The 21,405-nt window shown below is 38.9% G+C and overlaps 1 protein-coding gene across 2 annotated transcripts; it reads right to left on the bottom strand.

Moving 5' to 3' along the window:
- Window positions 1-2,476: 2,476 nt before the first annotated feature.
- On the bottom strand, window positions 2,477-18,660 carry tspan11 (tetraspanin 11). 2 transcript variants are annotated; one of them, XM_005733466.1, is made up of 9 exons: window positions 18,542-18,660; window positions 15,578-15,685; window positions 12,921-13,112; window positions 10,412-10,486; window positions 8,265-8,369; window positions 7,703-7,861; window positions 6,365-6,451; window positions 5,293-5,414; window positions 3,051-3,104 (listed from the first exon to the last, which is right to left on the bottom strand). In XM_005733466.1, the coding sequence occupies exons 2-8, from the start codon at window positions 15,662-15,664 to the stop codon at window positions 5,337-5,339; spliced, it is 783 nt and encodes a 260-aa protein (XP_005733523.1). In that variant the 5' UTR covers window positions 15,665-15,685; window positions 18,542-18,660; the 3' UTR covers window positions 3,051-3,104; window positions 5,293-5,336. The 2 variants fall into 2 exon arrangements, with proteins under 2 accessions (XP_005733524.1, XP_005733523.1); XM_005733467.1 differs by lacking the exon at window positions 5,293-5,414 and having other exon boundaries at window positions 2,477-3,104.
- Window positions 18,661-21,405: the final 2,745 nt, after the last annotated feature.

Genomic DNA, 21,405 nt, shown 5'->3' with positions numbered 1-21,405 from the left:
AACCATGGCTGTAAAACCATAATGAGAAGATTAATTGAAGAGTAAAGTGAATTTGATGCGTGTATAATCAGCAGGCACTGTTTGTGCTCATCTGTTACAGTAAGTAGCCGAGCAGTGTTTAGTTCTCACGGGTATCAGAGTTTGCAATTCAATCAGTGGTTAACGCACAAAAGAGACCTGCAGTTTACATCAAATGTGTTAGTTCCAACTTGGCAGATTTCTGAGGTCCTGTCAAAACAATCTTTTCAAAGACTAGAAGTGAGTCAGGTAGGAGTATCTACTGATGTGTGAGAAAGCCACTCTGAACATATGGCAAAACCGAAAGGGTTCAGTCAGGTCAACACTAAGTTGTGCAAGTTTGCATCTCTTCAAATGATAAATCTTTGTCTCCCTCTAGTGGATTTTCTTTTACTTTTACCTAAGCTTACGTTTTTCTTGGATATATGCATATGGTGTAATTCAAACATATGCTGCAAAATTGATAGATTTCTCTGGGATAAATGTATGATTCTGGTCTAGATAAATAACAAATTACTAATTAATCACATCAACTAACACAAAGCTGGAATCACAGCATCATAGGCATCTGTCCAAACAGAGTTAATATTACCCTTTCATGAATACAACACAGTTGTTTAAATGCAACATTTAAACATTTATTTTTGAGTTCTAGAGCCACATTTCAAAGAAAACAGTCAGTAGTTGAAGCACGTGCCAGTGTCATATCATCAACAACCAGTTACATATATAAGCATCCAAAATTTTAATCAGGAAAACAACATACAAGTAGGGGGGGAAAAAAGTTTATGAACTATTGAAATCTTCAGGATTTGTCCTTTAATTTCTCATCTTCACTTTTAGACAAGGATAATCGAATTTACTTAAAGTGCTACAGTAAAATACCTCTTCTCCTGACTTGTCCAAAAGTTACTTGGAGTCAGGTGTTTTAGTTAAGGACATGAGAAAAGAAGTGTTAGTTCCAGACACGCCATTCCTTTAATTTTTGACAACTTTCAACAAACCTTGGAGGGTAGAAAAAAGACATTATGATTCATACAGCAGAAAGAGCCTATAAAAGAATTTCTGAACACCAGCTGGATAATCCACAACAGACAGATGAAATGATAGTTGAATTTTTTGGGAGAGACGGCACGACAAAGAGAAAAAAGCCGCACAACAACACCAGAACTTATTTCTAGCTGTTATGCATCATAATGGAGGCAGCAGCCCATAACCTGAGCATAGGAAAAGTTGGGTAATACCAAAAGCGCATAACTAAATCACCCAAAAAAAATCTCAAAAAAATGAATGAAATTCAGGTTATGGGATGGTGAGGTCAGATTTATGGCCTTCATCTAATTGACATGCTGTCTCATGACCTGAAGACAGCTGTTAAGTCAAGCTGTTCCAGAAGTACCAACGGTGGCCCAATATTAAATTTCACCGTTGTTCAAATTGTCATGAACATGAATAAAACATGTGCCGGAGCTGTATAATATTATATTACAAAATATATTTTCTGGTGAACGGTTAAGTCAATAGGTTTAATATTCTATATACCTGAAGAGAAATATGTGGCAGAGTCGTTTAGAGAGCAATTACTGCTCCCCTTCTCATGCTGATCCAGTGTGCGTGGTGTGAGCAATCACAGAGGACGGAGGTTCAGAAGACAATGAGATTTGTGTGTTATTGTAATGAAGTTGAGTTCAGGCAAACACCTGCAAGCACTCAGTAAAAGGTCCACACAGCGTGAATAAAAAGTTCCGTCTGTCCTCGAGCCGTTGTTCATACAGAGAATGCATGAAAAGCTGGGACTAGTTTTACATAACTGTTTGTCCATTATTAGTCTTGTCAAATTGTCTTGGCCTATAGCTATGACTGGAATAGCTGAAACCAGTTTAAGAATATTAATTGTGAAAGTCTAGCAATTCCAAAAGGGTTTCTCAAATCCTGCAAGGTCCCTTTACAGAAGGTGGAGTGCTGAGAATGGCGTCATATTTTGGTAGAAGATTTAAATAGCCTGAAAGAGAGACAGCCATTTTCCACTGTTTAGCAACTAAAACACCTATATTATGGTGGCTATATAACAAAGACAAGGAAAAAAAATAGGGTAGCAAGGCATATAATAGGCAGCAAAAACAGAAGGAACCATATTCTTTGATTCACAGATCACTCATATTCATCACTGTAAAGCCACTGGGGGGGGGATTGGCGTCTGAAGTGAGGAACGGCATATAAAAACCAAAAGCAATCAGAAATATTAATTAATATTATACTATTAATATCAGCAGTATTAAAGGCTTAAAGTTCACAAAAGATGAACAGTTACATTTTCCATCCTCAAATCAAGTTACCTATGCTGACCACTAGATGGAGCTCTAAATTCAGAGATTTAGCAGCGTTTACAGAAAATTATCACTTTCTTAAATGGAATAAAATAGTTTTTTCTTCTTTGTAGCCATATATATGAGCATTATTGATACTGCAAAGTTTATTTTGATTACCATCACTCAGCCAACGTGTTAGAATTAAAGACAAAGCTACAAATATAAACATGACTCCGTTCATTTGCTGCGGTTTATCACAGTGTATTGACAGCTCACTTTCAAGACTTCAGGCACTGAATTTATACATAATTATTTACCAGTAGAATTATGTAAGAGGCACATTGTGTTTACAAAAGACAGAAACACACACATAACTTTCTTTCTTTGTACTCTGTGCTCTTACTCAGCCGATTCGACTTGGAATTATCGAAACACTCCTATATAAATCTCCTAATTAAAAACAATTAAATTCGCACCCTCATGAGTTGCATAGAATACCACACAACTTAAGTCTTTCCCTTTTTTAGTCATGTTCAAATTAAAGCATGCAAAAACATCCAGCCTAGACCAGGTAACAGAAACTCATGAGCCTAAGTTTCTATCGTGTGTGTCCAACGCTTAGATCATCAGATCACAATGCAGGGATTTAAAGTTTGGTTAGGTGTCAGCAGGTCATGCTCCATCTGTTGAAGGTGGTGTGCAGGGGCCACGTTGTGCTCAGTAAGGGTCCATCTTGATCCTTCTGTACAAGCAGCAGGTGAACACCATTCCACATATCTGAAAACAGGAAGTGTTAGGTCACAGACTGCAGTTTAGTCGCCATGGAAAACTGCAGGAAGCTTGAATGCTACCGACTGTGGGGCAGAGAAGGTTTAAAGGTGAAGGAGTTAGAGACTGCTGGAAAGTATGAAGCTGGTTACTAGGGAGTGTCAGGAGTCAAGCAGCCAATATTTCACCAAAACGTGTGTGCACAGGCTTCCATAAACAAACTATATAAAGCTGGGTGAAGTGAAAAAGCAGATTAATGCTCTTACATCTCAATATACTGTTTTTCCTCTTTGCAAAAGCTCTGGGGACCTTTTTATTTTACTCAGACACACAAAACAAACAGATTACCCCCAAAATTGTTTTGTGTACTTATTTATTTACTAATTTATCGTCTCCCTGTCTCTGCTTGGTTCAGCTGGTTGTGTTTTTATTGAGTTACAAACTAATGTGTTGTCAACAGGGAATTTGTAGACTGCCCCGTGCTGGAGAAACTATGCAATATCAGTCATAACATGGTTGAAGGGTGTTTCTCTCGTATCTTCTTAAGATTTTAAACTTTCATTTATCGGCTAATATAAATGTCGAAACCAATAAATGTCTATACCGACCAGTAATATTAGTCCCAAAATAAATTTAAATAATAATAATAAATAAAAGGCTTCCAAAAATATCACTATAATAAGGGAAAACAGACCACAACAATTGTGCTAGTATTTTAAATGAAGCTTTTTACATTTAGAAATTTGCTGTCATATCTGACATCAGTGTAAACACAGAGCTGTATGAAGAAAAGAGATGCACAGGCATTGTCACTGGTGACTGCTACTGGCCTATCAGCAAACTAGACATTATATCGATTACGTGCATTACATCTTAAATATTCAAACATGGCATAATGAAGCATATCTGCATCTTTTATCAGCTGAACTGTTGTAAACATCCTTCTCAGCATAGAATTTCACCAGCAGCGAATTCCTAATAAGGAATGAGCATGTCTAAAATTACTACTACACAGCACCGAGCAAAAAGTCTAAAAACAAAGCAGAATAAGGGAAGCAGGAGCTGACCAAAGCCGCTGGGTCTACAAGCTTGATGGCCAAATAGGCAAGTGTCCAGATTCCATTTCTGTGCCTCTAAAAGCTTCCAGAGGAAGCCTGATCAAGGAAGTCAGAATTTAATATTGACTCATAATTTCTCCTCGAGCAAGGTTTTGTTTTCCTCTCTCGTCTCAACCATCAGTGACAGTTATGCACAAGGATAGAAGATGCAGTCATTTTGGCTGAGGGAACATAAGGTGAGAAGGAAAAAAAAAAAAGGAAAAAAGCCACACTGTTTTTTTAGTTTTCTTGAGGCCTAATTTCAGAAGACGCTAAAAAACAATGATGTAACAGTGTTAAAAAGTAAACTCATTAGAGACAGGAACATGCCATCTCGTGGGATGGCAAAAACAGATATCTGGACACTCCCAAACAACTCCGAGTCCCAATTCAATGATGTTCATGAAAGCCCAGTCTATTTTAGATTGCAAGTAACTATAGCAACAACACTAATGCTTTTTTTTCTGAGTGGTAATGTAATAGAAGGTGTCAGCATATTAAATAAATAGGTGTAATAAGTGCAGCAGCTACTCTGTAAATTTTTGTAATTTTTAAAAAGAGTCTATTAAAAGTAAGCATGTTAATAATTTCTGCGTTTAACTGTTGTAAATATTCGATTAAGTTTGTATTGTTGTATACCATATACTCCCCGACACCCATAGTGAAGCCTCATTAATGTTTGGATTCAAGGGATATACAGCAAAACACTGCTACATGCTGTAAATACACCTGTCCCTATGGTGTTTTCCCCACTTCTTGTCAGCGCAGGTGCTACATTGATGGAAGCGTTGCTGCACGAATTATAGATCATGACACTATGAACCAAAGCACAGTGAAAAAGCAAGTGAGTCGTGCTATCCTCAGGATGCATTTGAATAAGCTGTCACATCCTCATCACCCACAGCAACACATCATCACAAAATGCATAGCAACAAACTGGAAAACGTAGCCAAATGCAAAGTCGCTGCATGCTTCACGACGAATTAAACATGTTAATCCAGTAAACATGCAGACAGCAGGTCTCGCATTTAACACAAAACAGGAAGCCACGCAAGGACAAATAGGCAGTCAAATATGAAATATCTACAGTGCCCTCCAACCTTGCCTCTCGTTTAGATTAAACCAGCAGCGCTCTAGAGCCAAATTACAATGCACCAAAGTCCTCTTCCTCTTCTTTATAGAGCAGATAGATAAAGCAGGCTGTCAAGAGTGCCCCGACCAACTATAGTGGTAACAAACACACACAGAGTACAACACACCAAAGACAGATTAGTGCACACCGACATTAAGACAGACTGAACATTTAACAAAGAGGAGACATAAAGTTGGCCTACATTACGAAATACATGCTAATGAGTGAGAAGTGACAAAATTACACTGTGTACGTCATGTATTCAATATATTCACAATATTTTCAGCACCTCATTTAAATGCTCGACAAAGTCCCTTCAGATCATTTGGTTCTTGTGAGAAAGTCTTTATGTTATAGCCACTGCTAATGGAGACTCTGCTTAAATTCCTTTTACCAACAGCGGTGAGCATCACAGAGACTGCACGGTTGGTCATCTCATCTTTTGCTTTTTGCAGTCTTTATAATTATGGCAGTGAAATCCTGGCTTCATGTCTTTATTCTCAGTCCCCTGGTGCCCAATTAAAACTAAGCTGTATGTAAAGTGGTGGACTTGTCAGTCTTACAAACACCACTGGAAACAATAAGTGGAAATTTGTTTAGTTCTAGGTTGACCTCAAGTTAATTTAAACGTGGTTTGCAGCTACAGTAAGACAGTTTGGTTAGCTGGTAGAAAAGTGCAAAAACATAAAAAGAGAAAAAAAAATATCCTCGGGCTCTGCAATACTAAAAAGCCCATCTTAGACTACATTGAATAGGCAGAAGGACCAAACTCATATAATGATGACAGAAAGAATCGGATGAGATGAAAAGACGTGTCCATTTAGAGGATCCTGACCTGCCAGGGTACATTCAGTAATAGGAGTTTTTTTTCTTCTTTTAATTCAACAAAGGGCAGCATTCCACTCACAAAAGCTAAAAGCAGTTTCTCATTTCTGATAACAACTGGGCTTGTATAAAGCACTGTATGCTCAGGGAGAAGGCAGTAGAAATGCATCCTGCTTCTTCACCAACCATCTGAACTGGGTGTATATATTACTTACCTGCAGACAGGCCACTCCTATCCCCACTGCACCGATAACCAACAGGTGATCTGCAAGGAACTTTTCCAGCTTAGTGATGCAGCCACCCTACAGAGTTAAAATTTACACTAGATTATTAGTTAGACAAGAAAGCTTTGTCTGCATTTCTGCATAGCTATAGTTTAAACTGCTTCAGCAAGCAACAAGACATCCTTCAGAAGTTGTGTGTTTTTACTGAATCTGGGATGTTCTTGATTATTTAAGTACATTTTCAGTCCCTCTTTACTCCCTCAGGCGTATTTACAGGGCTCAAAACACTCACGGTACAAATAAATAAATAAATCATCCCAAACCTACAAGTGAACATAGATACAGTCATCATCCACAAACCATTTTATTTAAATTCTCAGAATATGTCTTCATGCTTATGTCTTTGCACATGATGCAGGTAGCACATTGTGAAGGATAAGAAGAAACTGAGTGATTTGACACGAGAAGGCAGAAGAGCCTCTCCTGTGCAGCGTGGATAAGCATTCAAAACCTCATCTTTTATTCATTTTTCTTAGAGCTCATTCTATCAGAAGAAAGTTTGCTGGCATGTTTTGTGAGTCACTCAGGGCTGCACAGAGCTGCACTGCCTGGCACTGTTGCCTCAACGCAAGAAGGTTCCTGGTTCAAATCTCTTACTCAGCTCGGGCATTTCTGTGCATGTTTAGCCTGTGACTTTCCTCTGGGTGCCACACCTTCCTCCCAAAAACAATTGGGAGGTTAGCAAAAATAATGCCCACAGATCTGACGGCATGAACTGAGGTTTATCTCTGCCTTTTGCCCCTATGTCGACCTTGCAACCCAGCAGCAGTTAGGAAAGTAGATGGATGCTTTTCATTTCAGGAAATGAAATATCAGCCTCAGATATTTGAAAATGGTTTGGCTACAACAGACCAGAAGTGAATAAAACACCAGTTTAATTTCTTCAAATATGGCATGAACCAGAAAAAAAAACCAAAAAAAAAAAACAATGGACTGTGAAGATGAGCAATCACCCTGAACAACTGGATAACACCGATTTCCTTTGATTACTGCCTACACATAGTTATTAGTATACTCAGTGCTTCCATCTCTTTTTTCTGTCTTTAGGCTATCATCACTAATCTTTGATTGCAAAAGCACTCAGTTGATATTTATAACTCAAGTCAGGGATATAGCCAGGTTGCAACACATTTCACAAAACTGTACAAAAGATTATTGTAAGATATAGAACCTACAGGAGGAACTACAACACATTCTGTGTTGTAGCTGCGCAACAGGCAGGCTGAATAAGCCTGCTGTCATTTTGCCAGAAGCATTTATTGCACTGACCTCCACTTTGTAGATGTTGGAGGGGTGGTCCCTCTTTCCACAGTGAGGTGTGATGGTCTTACAGCAGCTGTCAGGTACCGCCCTGCCTTCTGCTTGCCCTGACACAAGGTACTTGCTCACAGTCCAATCATGAGAATTGTTGCTGCCACAGCATTTGAACTGGAGAGGCAGAAAAAGGAAAGCCCAGACTTTAGTTCCACAGTGTGAGGCCATATCCCTCATTCTGATTAAAATATGGTTTCATGTATCATCTAGTGTAAACAAATTCCTAACATCAAGCCACTATATAAATATATTTTCACAGCAGTAATTTTCCTCTCAGGGACTACTTTCGCTCCGGCTGTTCCACTTGTCATCTTTGGAACAATGCTCTGTCTAAACCCAGATAGAATACACAGAGTGATGAGCCATTTCTTCTTCTACATGTCAGCATAATTTTCAGCTTCATATATCAAATTAATTTATAACAAGTACAAGTATACTTAACCGCGCATGCTGAAGAGGGTGAAATACAATCTTACAGAAACTTGAGACCAGAGGAGTTTGTAAATATATTTCATACATCCTGTTGTAGATTGTCAACCGCAAATGTGACTGCCTCCTTTCCTGGCTGAGCGTAGTTCTCTGTCATAGTGTGGTTGAGATGCTGCTTCAGCTCCTCACTCAGCTGGAAATGAGGAACAAAGAGAGAGACAGCAGGCATACACAGTGAGAAACAGTGTGTTTGAAACAGAGAAGGTGGGAAGGCTGGAGGGGTGGGTTGGAGGGGATTATTTTGGGGTAAAAACAAATGTTTTTGTGGTAACCCCCCCCACGGGCTGCTTAATTTACGATTGCGCGTGCGATGTCTACAAAGAAGGGCATTGAAAAAAGTGATACGTAGGTGCAAATAGCGTGGAGGTGAGGGAGAGGATAAGGGGATGATAGATTGGTAGCATTGGGGAGTGCTGTGATGCAGAATACAGATAAACAAGACACTAAAAAAAATTGACTAGGAATACAGCCTTTGATGTCTGGATATATTTTCTCACACTCACACAGGGTGCAGGAAACAATGCAAATCTTTATCTTTAAAGTGATTCTATCCCGTACTGAACCCTCTTCCATCACAATAAATCTGCCCAAAGATTACAAGATGCCCTATGCAGCCCTCACTGACTGACAGCCAGATGTTTGGGCGATAACATAATGCCAAGAATATCCAATGTGTTAGATACACTTCAGAGAGTCATGTCATCAGAGGAGGATCACTGAGGATGCTGCTTTAGAAATCCTTTATTCCTGCTTGGTTCCACGCTCTTACTCGAATGTTCCCTTCTGATTTTTACAATACTGATGTCACTGTATTTTCTTTTATGATAATTGTTTTTAATGAATAATTTATCAATTATTTATAACTTATTGGATTATTAGTCTCTTGATTCACAAAACGCACAGCTGAATTCATTCTTAAATAATAGGCAGCCATCATCTACAGTAATCTAACATCACCCTGTTGATCCTGTAACTGCAATATATAAATGAATTAAAGGATCATCACTGCAGCTGACGTCTGAGCTGATATAAGTGAAAAGACCTAAACAAACCATTTTGACCCTCTTTCACAAAATTTACCCAAGTAGTTTAACCAACTTAACCAGGTTTTGTTGCCTAAAGACTGAAAATTACTTCTCTTTCTTTGCTTGTTTTTTTAAGTCTTCTTTGACACTCTACTACATTTCCATGCTTTAGTTTTATTAAATGCTGCAAAGGGTCATTTTAGACCGCTAGTAGGTCGCCATCAAGCAATATAATGACTTTATAATGTATAATGCATTATTACAGTTTTGTGGATGTAATCATCATGAAAGATTTTGTGAATATAAATGAAATAATGATAACAAATCATCAAATAATAATGACTACATAATAATATTCAATGCAGATGAGATGTACCCATGTGGAAATTCTGGCCGTTTAACTCCATGTAGGTGTAGGAAGAGTCAGCAAATAAACAGATTTTGTGAATTACAGTTTAATTCACCATGATCTCTTGCCTATGAGCCTTTGTTTTCTGGCTTTTACTACTAATTTTTCCCCTATGTTACCTTTCCCAGTCACAAGTTGTCACCACAACAGCCTGACTGGTAATCTGTAATTTTTGCTTCAGCACAGGTCAATCTAATACTAGCAGCAGCCTAACTGCACACTAACAAAATGCAGCTTAGTCAAGGTGAGCCTGAAAGATGTTTCAAATGCCAAGCAAGTGCTCAAAAAAGAAAAAAGAAAGATATGTTCTGTTTATTTTTAGCCTCTGCCCTGTTTCCTCACTGACATCTTGACATCTGAATGTTCAAACTTTTCTTGCAGAACTTTATCTGCTTTGCAAAACGCCTGCTCTTTGATATATACCAAGAAGGGGAAAAAAAAAATCATAATATGTATAACTCAAACCCAAAACATGATTATGATTAACATCCAGTAAATCACAAACAATTCCTATATCTAGTAGTCTCTCTGCTATCCCATCTGTAGTGTATTAATATGAGAAACGCCCCAGCACACTAGTTTGATGATGATCATCTGGATAGAAGTTTTTTTTAACCTCATTTTCCCACGTGCCTGCAGGCATAGATTAGCTGCTGCAGTTATTTCAACAAGGATAAACTGCAGCTTGGGTCATCACTGCACAACGTCACTCAGCTAAACCAGTAAAAAGTGACCACTTACCCTCTGGTAGTATACATAAGCTAGTACTCCGGCCACAAGTTCGATCAAGAAGATAAACAGCAGGCAGATGAAATACTGTGGATGAGAGACAGGACAGAAAGAGAGAGCAAAAAAGAATTTCAGTCAATTTGACTGAACACTCATTAGCTCAGTAGTCGCCTGAAGTATCTGGTTGCTAACTCAAGTTGCTCACGCTTGTGATGGCTCAATATAAACTTTCATCAACTGTCACCGCACTGCATCTGTCACTTCAAACGCAGATGGCAGTCCTGCATGAAATGAGACAACCAGAAAGCAATTTGACAGGCTGTAGAAACCCATTTCTCCTGGGCATCTTTACAGAGCTCCCCACATTACTAGAATAAAGTTTCACTATTTATCATAACTGATGTCTGAAATTATCTTAGAAAAAACAAAACAGTATTAGCACAGTATTCGAGCGTCATCCTCAAATATTATTATTTGATGTTGCCGTTTGCTTAGTATTTGAGCGCTACTCTCAAATACTGTGTTTAGTTTTCCTCTGCAAGAATGAAAAAGAATCAGACATGAGATGGGTGCTGAGGCAAAAAATAAAAATGAGAATAACAGAGGCTTTAACTGTAAGCGTCATTCTTAATGGCAAGCACTGTTGTATGTACTGTTATGCAAACAGTGTGACGAACTGATTGCCCACACAGAGAGTACTTTGATAGACTGCTGCAAAACGAGCAGATCAAAACTCCAGCTTTCCCACACTTAAATAACCCAACTTTTTTATTGTTCATCAGATGGTTTGTACACCCATCAAAACATGGCTCATTCCACATAATTCAAGTCCATATACAAACAGACACATAAACACGCACCTAACAGGGACCAGCTGTCACAGAGCGGGGAAAACAACAGCGTAACTCAGAACCATTATGGAGACACAGATGCTATTGCACAACCTGCTAGATGCACTAAACAAAGTGATTGAAAACTATTGGTAACAAACAGCTGTAAGGAAGAAATATTTAACACACGCACAAACAGATGTTCTTTTTTGTTTTGCAGCTATCGCAGTAATGATGCTGAGCAGAAACCCAGCCTGCTCTGCGTCTCTCTTGGTTACAAGATTGCGAAAAAAGCACTTCAGTCTCTGTGTGCCTGCTACCCACACAAAATGCCAACTTCACACTTCTCTATGCACACAACACTTACTGTACATGCTAGCATCACTCATTATTCTTCCCAAACAAATCTATAAATAGCACAAAAAAGCAGTTGAACCAAACTGCACCGCAGATTCCGTTTCCTCCGCGCATCTACCTCTTCACTCCTGCAAGGCCCTTTCTCTCTCCATCCATCACCAGTAGATAGACAAACCTATAAATAGCCCTGCGGCAGAGAACGTTCACCTCCCGCCTCCTTCTCTCCCACTGGGTCCTGTCTCTGTAAAATAATGAGGACAGCGAGGGCCCCGTCAGAGTCATTCGTCAACATCTAGCGATAGACCTTAGACCAGGCTAAGCATGGATGAGCGCCATCGCATGTTGCCACATTTGTGTACATGTGGGCGAGCATCTAGCTTCTCACAGTGGACAATCTAGAACCACGGACCAGTAGACTATCAGGGCTGTTATTACATAACTTATTATTTATCTTCTGCAGTGTTTCCCTATTCAGTTACATTCTATTTATGCCAGCGTGGGACTGCTGTGCTCAACGAGGAGGCAAGCACACCCATGCTTTCTTAAGTGAATTATTCTATTCTCGTTCACCAGACAGAGTCCGAATCAGTCGTCTTGGACTGTAAGAGTGTTTTCCATCTCTGCAACCTTGGCGTAATGACATATAAAGCCAGTGTGACCACAACACAAGAGACTGTTAAGCTGCTGAATAATGACCAGGGATGCCAAAAAAAAAATGGCCCAAACTGCCTACAAGAAAGGAAAACGTGATGGGAAATGCAAGGGCTAGCTGGCTAAGTGGAAGTGACCTTTCAACATAAAAAAGTGGATTCTCCACTAGCAAATATCGACTCGCCGTCTTGGATGGATGGCAAATTAAGACAAAAATGCTCAAACTCTACATTGATAAGTATTATTAATAGATTTTTTAGGTTTTCCAGATGCAATGTTCTTTGGTAAAATCACAGCAAAATTACTGTCCATGTACACTTTCACGCCCTGCATTGACCATCTGCACTTTGACCTCCTAAATTACAGCAAAAATACCCTTGAAAAAAAAATATGAAAAAAAATATATGATTAACTCTCTCATGCTCATTCTAAAAAAAAAAAAAAAAAAAAACTACACTCCTCTAAACCTTTAAATGTCAAACTGGTAACTGTTCCAAAAGCATGAGTGTTTGCCATCAAAATATATTTTTTGTAAGTTCTGAGTTATGATCTACGTGCGGGTTAATTTTAAACACAGACTCTACATTGAATCCTAAGTGTAAGCCTAACCCACACCTTTACAGCTACAAACAAATGCCTGGACCTAAGCGGAAACCCCCATCTATCACTCTCTCGTCTCTCACCGTGGACAGACAGCTTCTCTGCTCCCGGATGACTGCACAACAGCCCAAAAAGCCTGTAACTACCACCAGGCTGCCAGCTAAGATGAGGGTGTATGCTGACACAGCAAAAGTGCTGGAGGCCAGTAGGCTCAAGTAGTCGCTCTTTGCCACCAGTGTCCAGACGCCCACACCCAGAACAGCAGCTCCGCCCATCTGGAGAAGAATTAAGAGAAGCAGAGAAAAAGTAACAGGATTAAAAAGACATCTGAATAAAAATGTTTAGTGCAGCACGAAGTGTCATACTACAGAGACAAAAAACGCACGAGATATGAAATGTAACTGAATTTAACTAAGTGTACCATGTCAGTTTATTATTAAAGAATAGCAAAACACAAGTACTGTAACATTCAAGCGAAACATTTTTCAGGGCAGGAAGTGATCAATTTAAAGTGAACTCAAAGCTTTTAGATGAGTCACTTAGAAAAAGAAAAGGAAATGGAACAGAGGAAGAGGGCATAAAGGAGGCAAGAAAAAAAAAAGAGGAAACAGAATGAGAAACAGAGAAAAGTGACCATGCGTAACAACTAACAGGAGTGGTGAGACGTCTGCAATCAAGCCAGGGCATAATGACCACTTACTTAGAAACAATACAGAGTAACTGATCCAGGGTGGCTTCCTGATCTCTTTTTCTCATCTTGCAAGTTTCAAAGGAGGGCAAATAGGAAATGCCTGAGAGAGTCTTTCTTCATCCTCCCATCCCTTTCCTTTAGAAGAAAGGACCTCTTACTCACAACACCACATATCCAACCGAGGACCAACCAGTGGGAAATCACCCTTCTCTAACACTGTAAAGACATTTCTTCTAACAACTAAGTTCCACTGAATTACATTTTTTTAAGTTGGCTATCACTTTTTCTGAAAGTAGTTCCCAATACTGTTCTCATATCTCTGTACTATCACTGCTCAAAATAAAATTACCGCCTTAGTATCTGCCAAGTAGTGAAGCTGCACTTTACATCCATGTCTATCCAGACTTAACCTTAAACATCTTACGTAACTCGAAATGTTGCCAGAAATGTTTTACCACAAAAATCTAATCAGTTCATTCTTGAGTCCAAGTGGAAATCTGTGCAAGGTTTGAAGAAAGCAGAAAGCTGAAAACACAATCACACCATCCTCAGCTGTAACTGACAAGGAGGAGGCAGAGTAAAATGGCATCAGGGTGTGGTTCACGCGATCATGTGAGGGGATCACAGAGTAGCTATTTGCCGATATATCAGTACCGACGTTTGTAGCCGTCAATAGATGATAATTAAACAAGAAAAGCAGAGACAGGAGGAACAACCTTCACCCATGTTGAGTATGGATGCTACATAGTTTCACTATCAGAGTGTACTTGTCCACCAGACAGTGTAAATTAATAATCTAAGATTATGTCAATAAATCAAGATTATTTTTAAACTGCATTGGTATATTATCTTAGTAAGGACTCATAAATAACTGTACCTAACATGTGTGAGGGAAACCAGTTCATGTTTACCATTTTTGATAGAAAAAAAAATATCGGCTGATATATAAAAGATTTAAAAATCTCCAAATATCGTTATCGGTCCTAAATATCCTACATCAGAAAGGCTTGACACACTGCATTAGTAATATATTCATATATAATAAATAACATATAAAAAAATCAATTGAAAAAGTCTCTGGCAAGTCAAATTTGGAGGGGAAGGGGAAACACTACGATATACTGCCAAATCTATATTTCATTCTACCCTCAATTAACCAAACAATCATGCTTTAACCGGCCATTAATCACATCAGCTGGATTATTTTCTGAGCACATGTCAAACATTACTTTATTCAATTTTGCTTTAACTAATGATATCTGTGTTTTTGATGACTGCCAATAACAGCGCCGTGAAAAACAGGGACAAATGAGAAATCCCTAGATGATGCACTCTCTTTTAAAAGTAATGTGCTAAGAAAGTGAAAAACAGAAATGGCCAATGCCAGTTCATCCTCACAGAGTATGCACTGCTCCCCCGCCTATGATTAATTTGTGTAGGGGGTGGACAAAAATGCCCTCTTAGAAAAAAGTGTTGCGAGATGGAGGACAGCCTTCAGAGGAAAATGATACTATTTTTCCTCAAGAGACTGGTTGTTAGGTGGCGACAGGGAATTTAATAGAGGCCTAAAGCTAAAGCTTGATCCCTTTTCTCTTTCTAACCTCTCCCACTTACGGATCTGTCTCTCGCTCCTCAAAATCTTCTTTTTTGACTCTGTAAGCCCGGAGACTCTGCACTGATGCTGTAAGAGAGCGGAGCTTTAGCAGCATAAAGTGTGGTGCCAGAGAGCAGGTTTAATACACTGTGTGGCCAGAATACACTGACAAGCCCTAAATAATCTATGACTCACTTTGAACTCAGTCCATAGCTTAGCCTAGGAAGACTGAAAACTTTCCTTAATCCTCTTCCTATTTCTATGTGGCTCTGTATGAGCAATGTCTCTAAAAAAGCAGTTTTAAAGGAACACAGACAGTTTTACAGAGTTGCTATTGATGTTGTCAATGACGATCCAATTCACCAGGAGGTTAAATGTAAAGCTCAGTTATTGTGGTGAGGTCTCTGTGAGTACACATTACTTGAAACTTGAAATGAGGATTACTAGCCACTTACCCAGAAGAGAAAGTTGAAAACAAAGAGCAGGTACTTGAGGCACACGGTCACCCAGTCGTTCTGGTCATCTTTATAACCCACCGACATCTTTTTGTCTTCAGTTGAATTCTATAAGTGCAGATTTGTTTGTTGGAAACATTACATTTTCCTGCAAAGTACTGCTAAAAAATGTATCACAATAAAAAAAAAATCTTACTGTAGTTTTCTTTAGATGTGTTTTTAGCATTTACATTCCTTTCTTTACCCAAAAATAGCTAAACAAGTATTGTTCACACATTTACACTTATCCAGCTGCACATAACTCCCATGTCCCAGACTTCTCACTGCACGACATATTACTAGTTGTTTAGTGATGCAGCATCCAAGGCCCCAATATGACATGCTTTTGTTATATCACAAACCACATCTTTGAATTATCACTAGCACATGTCCCTATGAATCATTAATTGAGCTTCTAGTCTTGGCCCTGTAAATAAAAGGCCGTGGGTGTGGAAAGCACTTAGACCTATACAATTGATCTAAATAGCATCCTTCAGCGGACAGAGCATAAAAGAAAATGTTGCAGCTTTTCTGTCTGCCGGCTCAGGAATAATACACATAATACTGTAGGTGTAGATCTGAGAGGAAAGGTGATGAATAAATCATTTGTTGGGGATGAAAATGAATAAGGTAAACACGCAAGCTAGTAAGCTTGCTAAAGGGTCAGCTTGTCTACAAAGGAAGAAGGAAAACGAAAGGAAAAATTGTCTCTCCATGCATGAAATTTTCCACTTCATTCAGGCTTTGAGATATTCCATCTACCTTTACTCATAAACAATAAATGGGAATGGGGTTTCATCTGAAATATCTATAGCATTTTCTACAATACTTCCGTTATCTCTTGATAATTTACCTTAATTGCCTTGTTTTTAGATTTTATCTGACATGTTGTGGAGCAACAATGCTCCAACAATGCTCTCTCTCTAAAGCATTTGTGACTAATATATGAAGAACAGAAAAAGTAAACATAAAAATGATGAAAAAAAGCATAGGTGTGTCTATAAATAGCAGTGAATCAAGTTTTATTTTGAAGTTTCAATAAGCAGTTACCTTGCAGATTTTGTTTTTTTAATAATTCATTTAAATGTATTAATAAATTATTCTATAGACTATTTGCTTCTCAGCAGCATAACAAGAAAATTATATACGGCTGAGTTGCTGAGTCAATAACTATTATTGATCAACATAATGTATATGCTTCTGAAATGGGTCCATTGTATAGAAGGTGAGAGAAGGTTCCAGATCTGATAAGTAAACCCAGTGCAGAAGTGTTAACATTACTATTCTTTCTTTTTATTTAATTGTTTTTTCGGCCAGTAGGGGGCGACTGTGGCTGTATAAAGACAAGGTTCGTGGAAAATAAACCACTCTTTCAATGGCAATGGAGAAAACTGTATAAATATAAATTTTTAAAAAGGGAATAAAAAATAAATAAATAAAAACACAGGTTTCCATCAAATAAATCTTTTATGATAATTTACCCAGTCCCTGGTGTTCATCTGTACTAAGTATAGTCTGCAAGATCTCTGTTTACTGGGTGCGAAGCGTCCACATTTATATACCCTGGAGGAGGCTATAAACTTTCTGTAAGTCCAGGATTCTCACTACTGACTGATGACAGTGATAGTGAGGTAAGTTATTGAGGTTATCCTTAACTTTTCCTTAAGGTTTGTCATCTTTTTTTCAGGAGACAAAGCTTCAAGTGAGAACAAAGAGCTGTAGGTGAGGGAGTAGAGAGCAGTGGTGGGAGAGTCGGATGAAGAAGAGGAGGAGTAAGAGGCAGATGATGTGGAGATGGCAGAGAGAGTGAGCAGGGTGTATAAAACCCAAAGAGCAGACAAGGAGACAGGGTTGGGAACAGCACAGATGAGTGCCTTTGAACCACCATGTAGTCCAGCTTCTTCAGTCCGGCCCAGTGTGGTTCAGCCACAACCAGTATCTGTGGTCAGTGAGCTTCTTATTAATTTGATTGAGTAACTGATTTTATTTCACAGTAAGGAGGTCCTGGGTTTGAATCCATTGGCCGGCTGGGGCCAAACTGTGTCTAATGTTTACATGTTCTTCCCATGCAATTATGCATTCTCTCCCAATACTTTGCATTCCTCCCAGAGTCCAAAGTCATGCATGTTCTATATGTGTAAGCCCTGCCATAGATTTGCAACTAGCCCTAGGTTCAGCCTGCCAATTGCAATGGAAAATGACAAAAATTGAACAGAGTAGAGCAGAGGAAAATCAAGCCAAGTAGGTGCTAGTGGAAAAGAGAATCTTGTGCAGTTCCACTTTTTACTGTAATGCAATCTGTAGTGGGGCACAGAACACTACAAAAAAACAAAACAAAAACAAAACAAACAAAAACACCCTGAGGTTTACTTTTAACATAGTATTCCCCATGCCCCCCTTATCCTCTTGGTTCCCCTTATGAACCCAAATTTCAAAATATCCTTTAACCTCCCCTGTAAATACAGCCAAGTTTCCTTTCCGTGTTCGTGCCTACTGCAAACTATTAAATGACAAATAAAATTTAAATGAAATTAAACAATTTGCCTGATTTTAGAGCGCCTAAGCTAGCCGTTAACTCTTTCCTAACAAGGCCTTCCTGCTTTTAACAGTCTGTCCAGATGAATTAGGAGGAAACGAACACGGGTCCCCCTTAAAAAGAAAAAAGCCCGGTCTCGGACATTTTAGACTTTAACCTGCGCTGTTGTGCTCCAGCATCACAAGCTACGAATCAATACACAGACACTTAAGTCCTTTTCTGTGTAAGTCAAACTTTCCCCCCCTCTTCTTCAAGATAGCTGTCCTGAAAATCCTGAAAAAATAAATGTCCCACCTGCGTTGCCGATGGCAGGACAAAGTTTAAACACATTATCTCACAGTTGGACAGACAAACAGGCGTTTTCATCTTATATCTGACCACATACTCACCAGACCGACGTTTAAGGCTGGAAAAAGGACCTTGTTTATCTCCGTCTACTCAGAGTCTACGGCACCACTGCAGTGGGCGTTTTGTCCGGTCCAGTCAAGCTTGTTGCTTTCAGGGTGTCCGACAGTCTGTGCGGATGGTGCTTTTGCTTGCAGCTCGTATTTTCGAGTTTCAAGAAAATTCATTACATTGATTTGTAACAAATTGTAATAAAATGAACTCCATATATGTGCAGGTAGACACTAAAACTACAAAATGAATCAATACAAATAGCCTCCATGTTTCAAATACAACAATTATTACTTACAGTGTAGGTTACAGTGAGTTCCAACAATGACCTCTCTACTCACACGCAAAATAAAACAAAGTACATCATTTACTTTGTTGGTACAGATATTGCTGCCGAGTAAAAGTATGATTGTGTAAAAATATTAAACAGTCTGGGTAGTAACAGAAATCTGCATAATAGGCATAGCAACAGGTAGTCAAGGAAGGCTGCAGTTAACCGTGTCACATAGTAGGGAGTGACAGAGAAGGAACTGACTCAATACCACTAGGTAGTCTGAATACCACAGTGCCATTAACAGCATAACCTTGGTTACAATGTAACCACAACCCCTCTGAAGAATTTTCCAATAGGGTGTGCATGAATAACCAAAGACAGAGTCAAAAAAGCATAATTTACTGTGAGCATAGCCTTGGCACATTGGCTTGTTTGCATGCAGGTTCTATTCATTTCTATTACTACAGTTGGATAAATCTGATTAATAATTCTAGTCATGCCACTTAACACATTTCAATTTGCTCTTCATAATGTGAAGTTGACTATGAAATTATTGAACAGACCAACTCTGTGACCTCAAAGAGAAAAATGGAAATTTGGTATTTCAGGAATGAGCCTATCAGCATTAATTTGATTGTCTAGACGTTTTGGGTTTTTTTTTACAATTCAGCAATAATGTAATCACCAAAGAATACAAAAAAAGCAGGGAAAAATAAAGAGATAAAACTGTAAAAAAAAAAAAGGTAAACACCATGGTAATTCTGGTACCCACTTATATCAATGTTAACAACATAAAAACTACCTTACTCCTATGTCACTTCTGTTGCTTTACATCCCTGTCCAACCAGTGTGTTCAGTGATGAGTTTTTATTGTAATGATAAATCTTTATCACAACAAGGCATCCTTTTCTGAGCAAAACAGACTCTGCAGTGGGCTGTTTCCTCTATTTCCGCCTCAGTAATTCAATGTGCTTGCAAGCTTTTAGAAATAGATGGTGGCTGCAGGCCTCGGCAGTGGGCACCTGGACTGGCGACAGTCAGTCTAAGAAAACAGCATTACTTAGCAGAGGATGTCATGAATCAGGTTAGGTTTTCCCCAATAAATATTGTCTAATCAGAGTGTGATAAAACAGGCCATCATCGTCCCATGGCTAGCAACTTGGAGCCTGTTTTCCACTTTCTCATAGGTGAGACATGGCAGAATAAACAGAAATCTGGTTTAGTATTCTTTTCAGTGCCGGACCATTCCCTCTGTGTCCAGTCCCTGGGGTTACTTTATCACCTTTCATGGTTTTGTAACCCACTAAGCTCTCCAGTTCTTTCTCTCACAAAGGGGTAGGAGTAGGTCATGACTGAGTGTGCATGTCAATCACAAACAGGTTAAGGGGAAAGCAAACTTTGTGTGTACTGGTGTGTGCATGTGTGATTATTGCATCCATTCATTTAAATTTCATATTCTTCCTAACCAATTCTTAGCACCAGTTGCTTATCTAGCCTTCTATTCAAGTCATAAAGAGAAGACAAGAAATTTAAAAAACAAGAAATGATACTTGTTTAAAGAGCTACTCAGATCCTACTTCTTATGGCTGACTTCTTGTACCCAGACTGCCACGTGCTGCAGTGTCTGCAGTACAATTCAGGCAGATTATAGGTGCCAAATTGCAAGAGATAAGAGACGTCAAGAATCTTACAGAGTTTTATCAGCTTGTGCTAACCTCGTTGCTATTTTTCTTTGAAGGATTAGGAAAGGTCAGGATGAACTACAAGATTTCCTGGACATGAACTAAGCGGCTGCTGTAGATAAAATAAGAAATTGTTACAGTGAAAGCCTAAGGGACAAGTCTTCCTGCCTCACAAGACACAAGCATACGCACAAAGAACTAGAGGACTAGAGAAACACAAGCACAAAGAAGTAGAGAAACACAAGCAGTGAAAGCAATCTGTGTGTGGGAACTCTGGGACAATGTCAACAGATGGAACTGAGCATACTAAGCAGAGCAACACCATGTAGCATCAGCTGACAGATTCACAACGGAAACAAGGGAGGTTGGAGTAGCCATCAAAAATTATAATTAATCCCAGAGTGGGTTTTTTTTCTTTTTTTTTGTTTGTTTTGTTTTGGGGTTTTTTTTGAAAGCACTCGAGATTTTTAATCTAGCATGGAAAATGTGTGCACACCTTATTCTAGCTTTACAAACCATCTCAGTTGTCCATCAGCTAGCTGGCCTGCGATTCTGGTCCAAGTAAAAATCACAGCTATCAGTGTGAACACTTCTCCATACATGCATTTTCCCAAGAGGACGGATCCGAATGATTTGAGTGATTCGCACACGTTCCATCTAGCACCCTCTGGAGGCTAACGCCTGTGGGTTTGAGCAAACGGTCTCAACACCTTTACAAATGCAAACAATACAATTCTTTAATTTAGTACATTTTACTTTATCCTATATCAGTATAAGGTTTTAACACGTAACCAATTTACTTTAGCCTATAATTTAGAACTTTCGGGGGGCGTTTTAATCCATAATAAATTTACCTACATAAACCCCAAAACGAGCTTCCCAGAGCCCCCTTAGTTAAGTT

Source organism: Pundamilia nyererei, unplaced genomic scaffold (genome assembly GCF_000239375.1).
Source record: "Pundamilia nyererei isolate P.nyererei 1_Seehausen unplaced genomic scaffold, PunNye1.0 scaffold00052, whole genome shotgun sequence".
Taxonomy (NCBI): Eukaryota; Metazoa; Chordata; class Actinopteri; order Cichliformes; family Cichlidae; genus Pundamilia; species Pundamilia nyererei.
Note: the sequence above shows the minus strand (reverse complement) of the source record. Positions and strands in the feature narration are given on the sequence as shown.

Bases quoted from the DNA above. Each gene is read 5' to 3' on its own strand.
- tspan11 (XM_005733466.1), bottom strand. From the start codon at position 15,664: ATGTCGGTGGGTTATAAAGATGACCAGAACGACTGGGTGACCGTGTGC. The intron at 13,113-15,577 runs GTAAGTGGCTAG...ATTCTTCTCCAG, and splicing joins TTTTCAACTTTCTCTTCTGG to ATGGGCGGAGCTGCTGTTCT. The intron at 6,452-7,702 runs GTCAGTGCAATA...TTAACTCTGTAG, and splicing joins CCAACATCTACAAAGTGGAG to GGTGGCTGCATCACTAAGCT.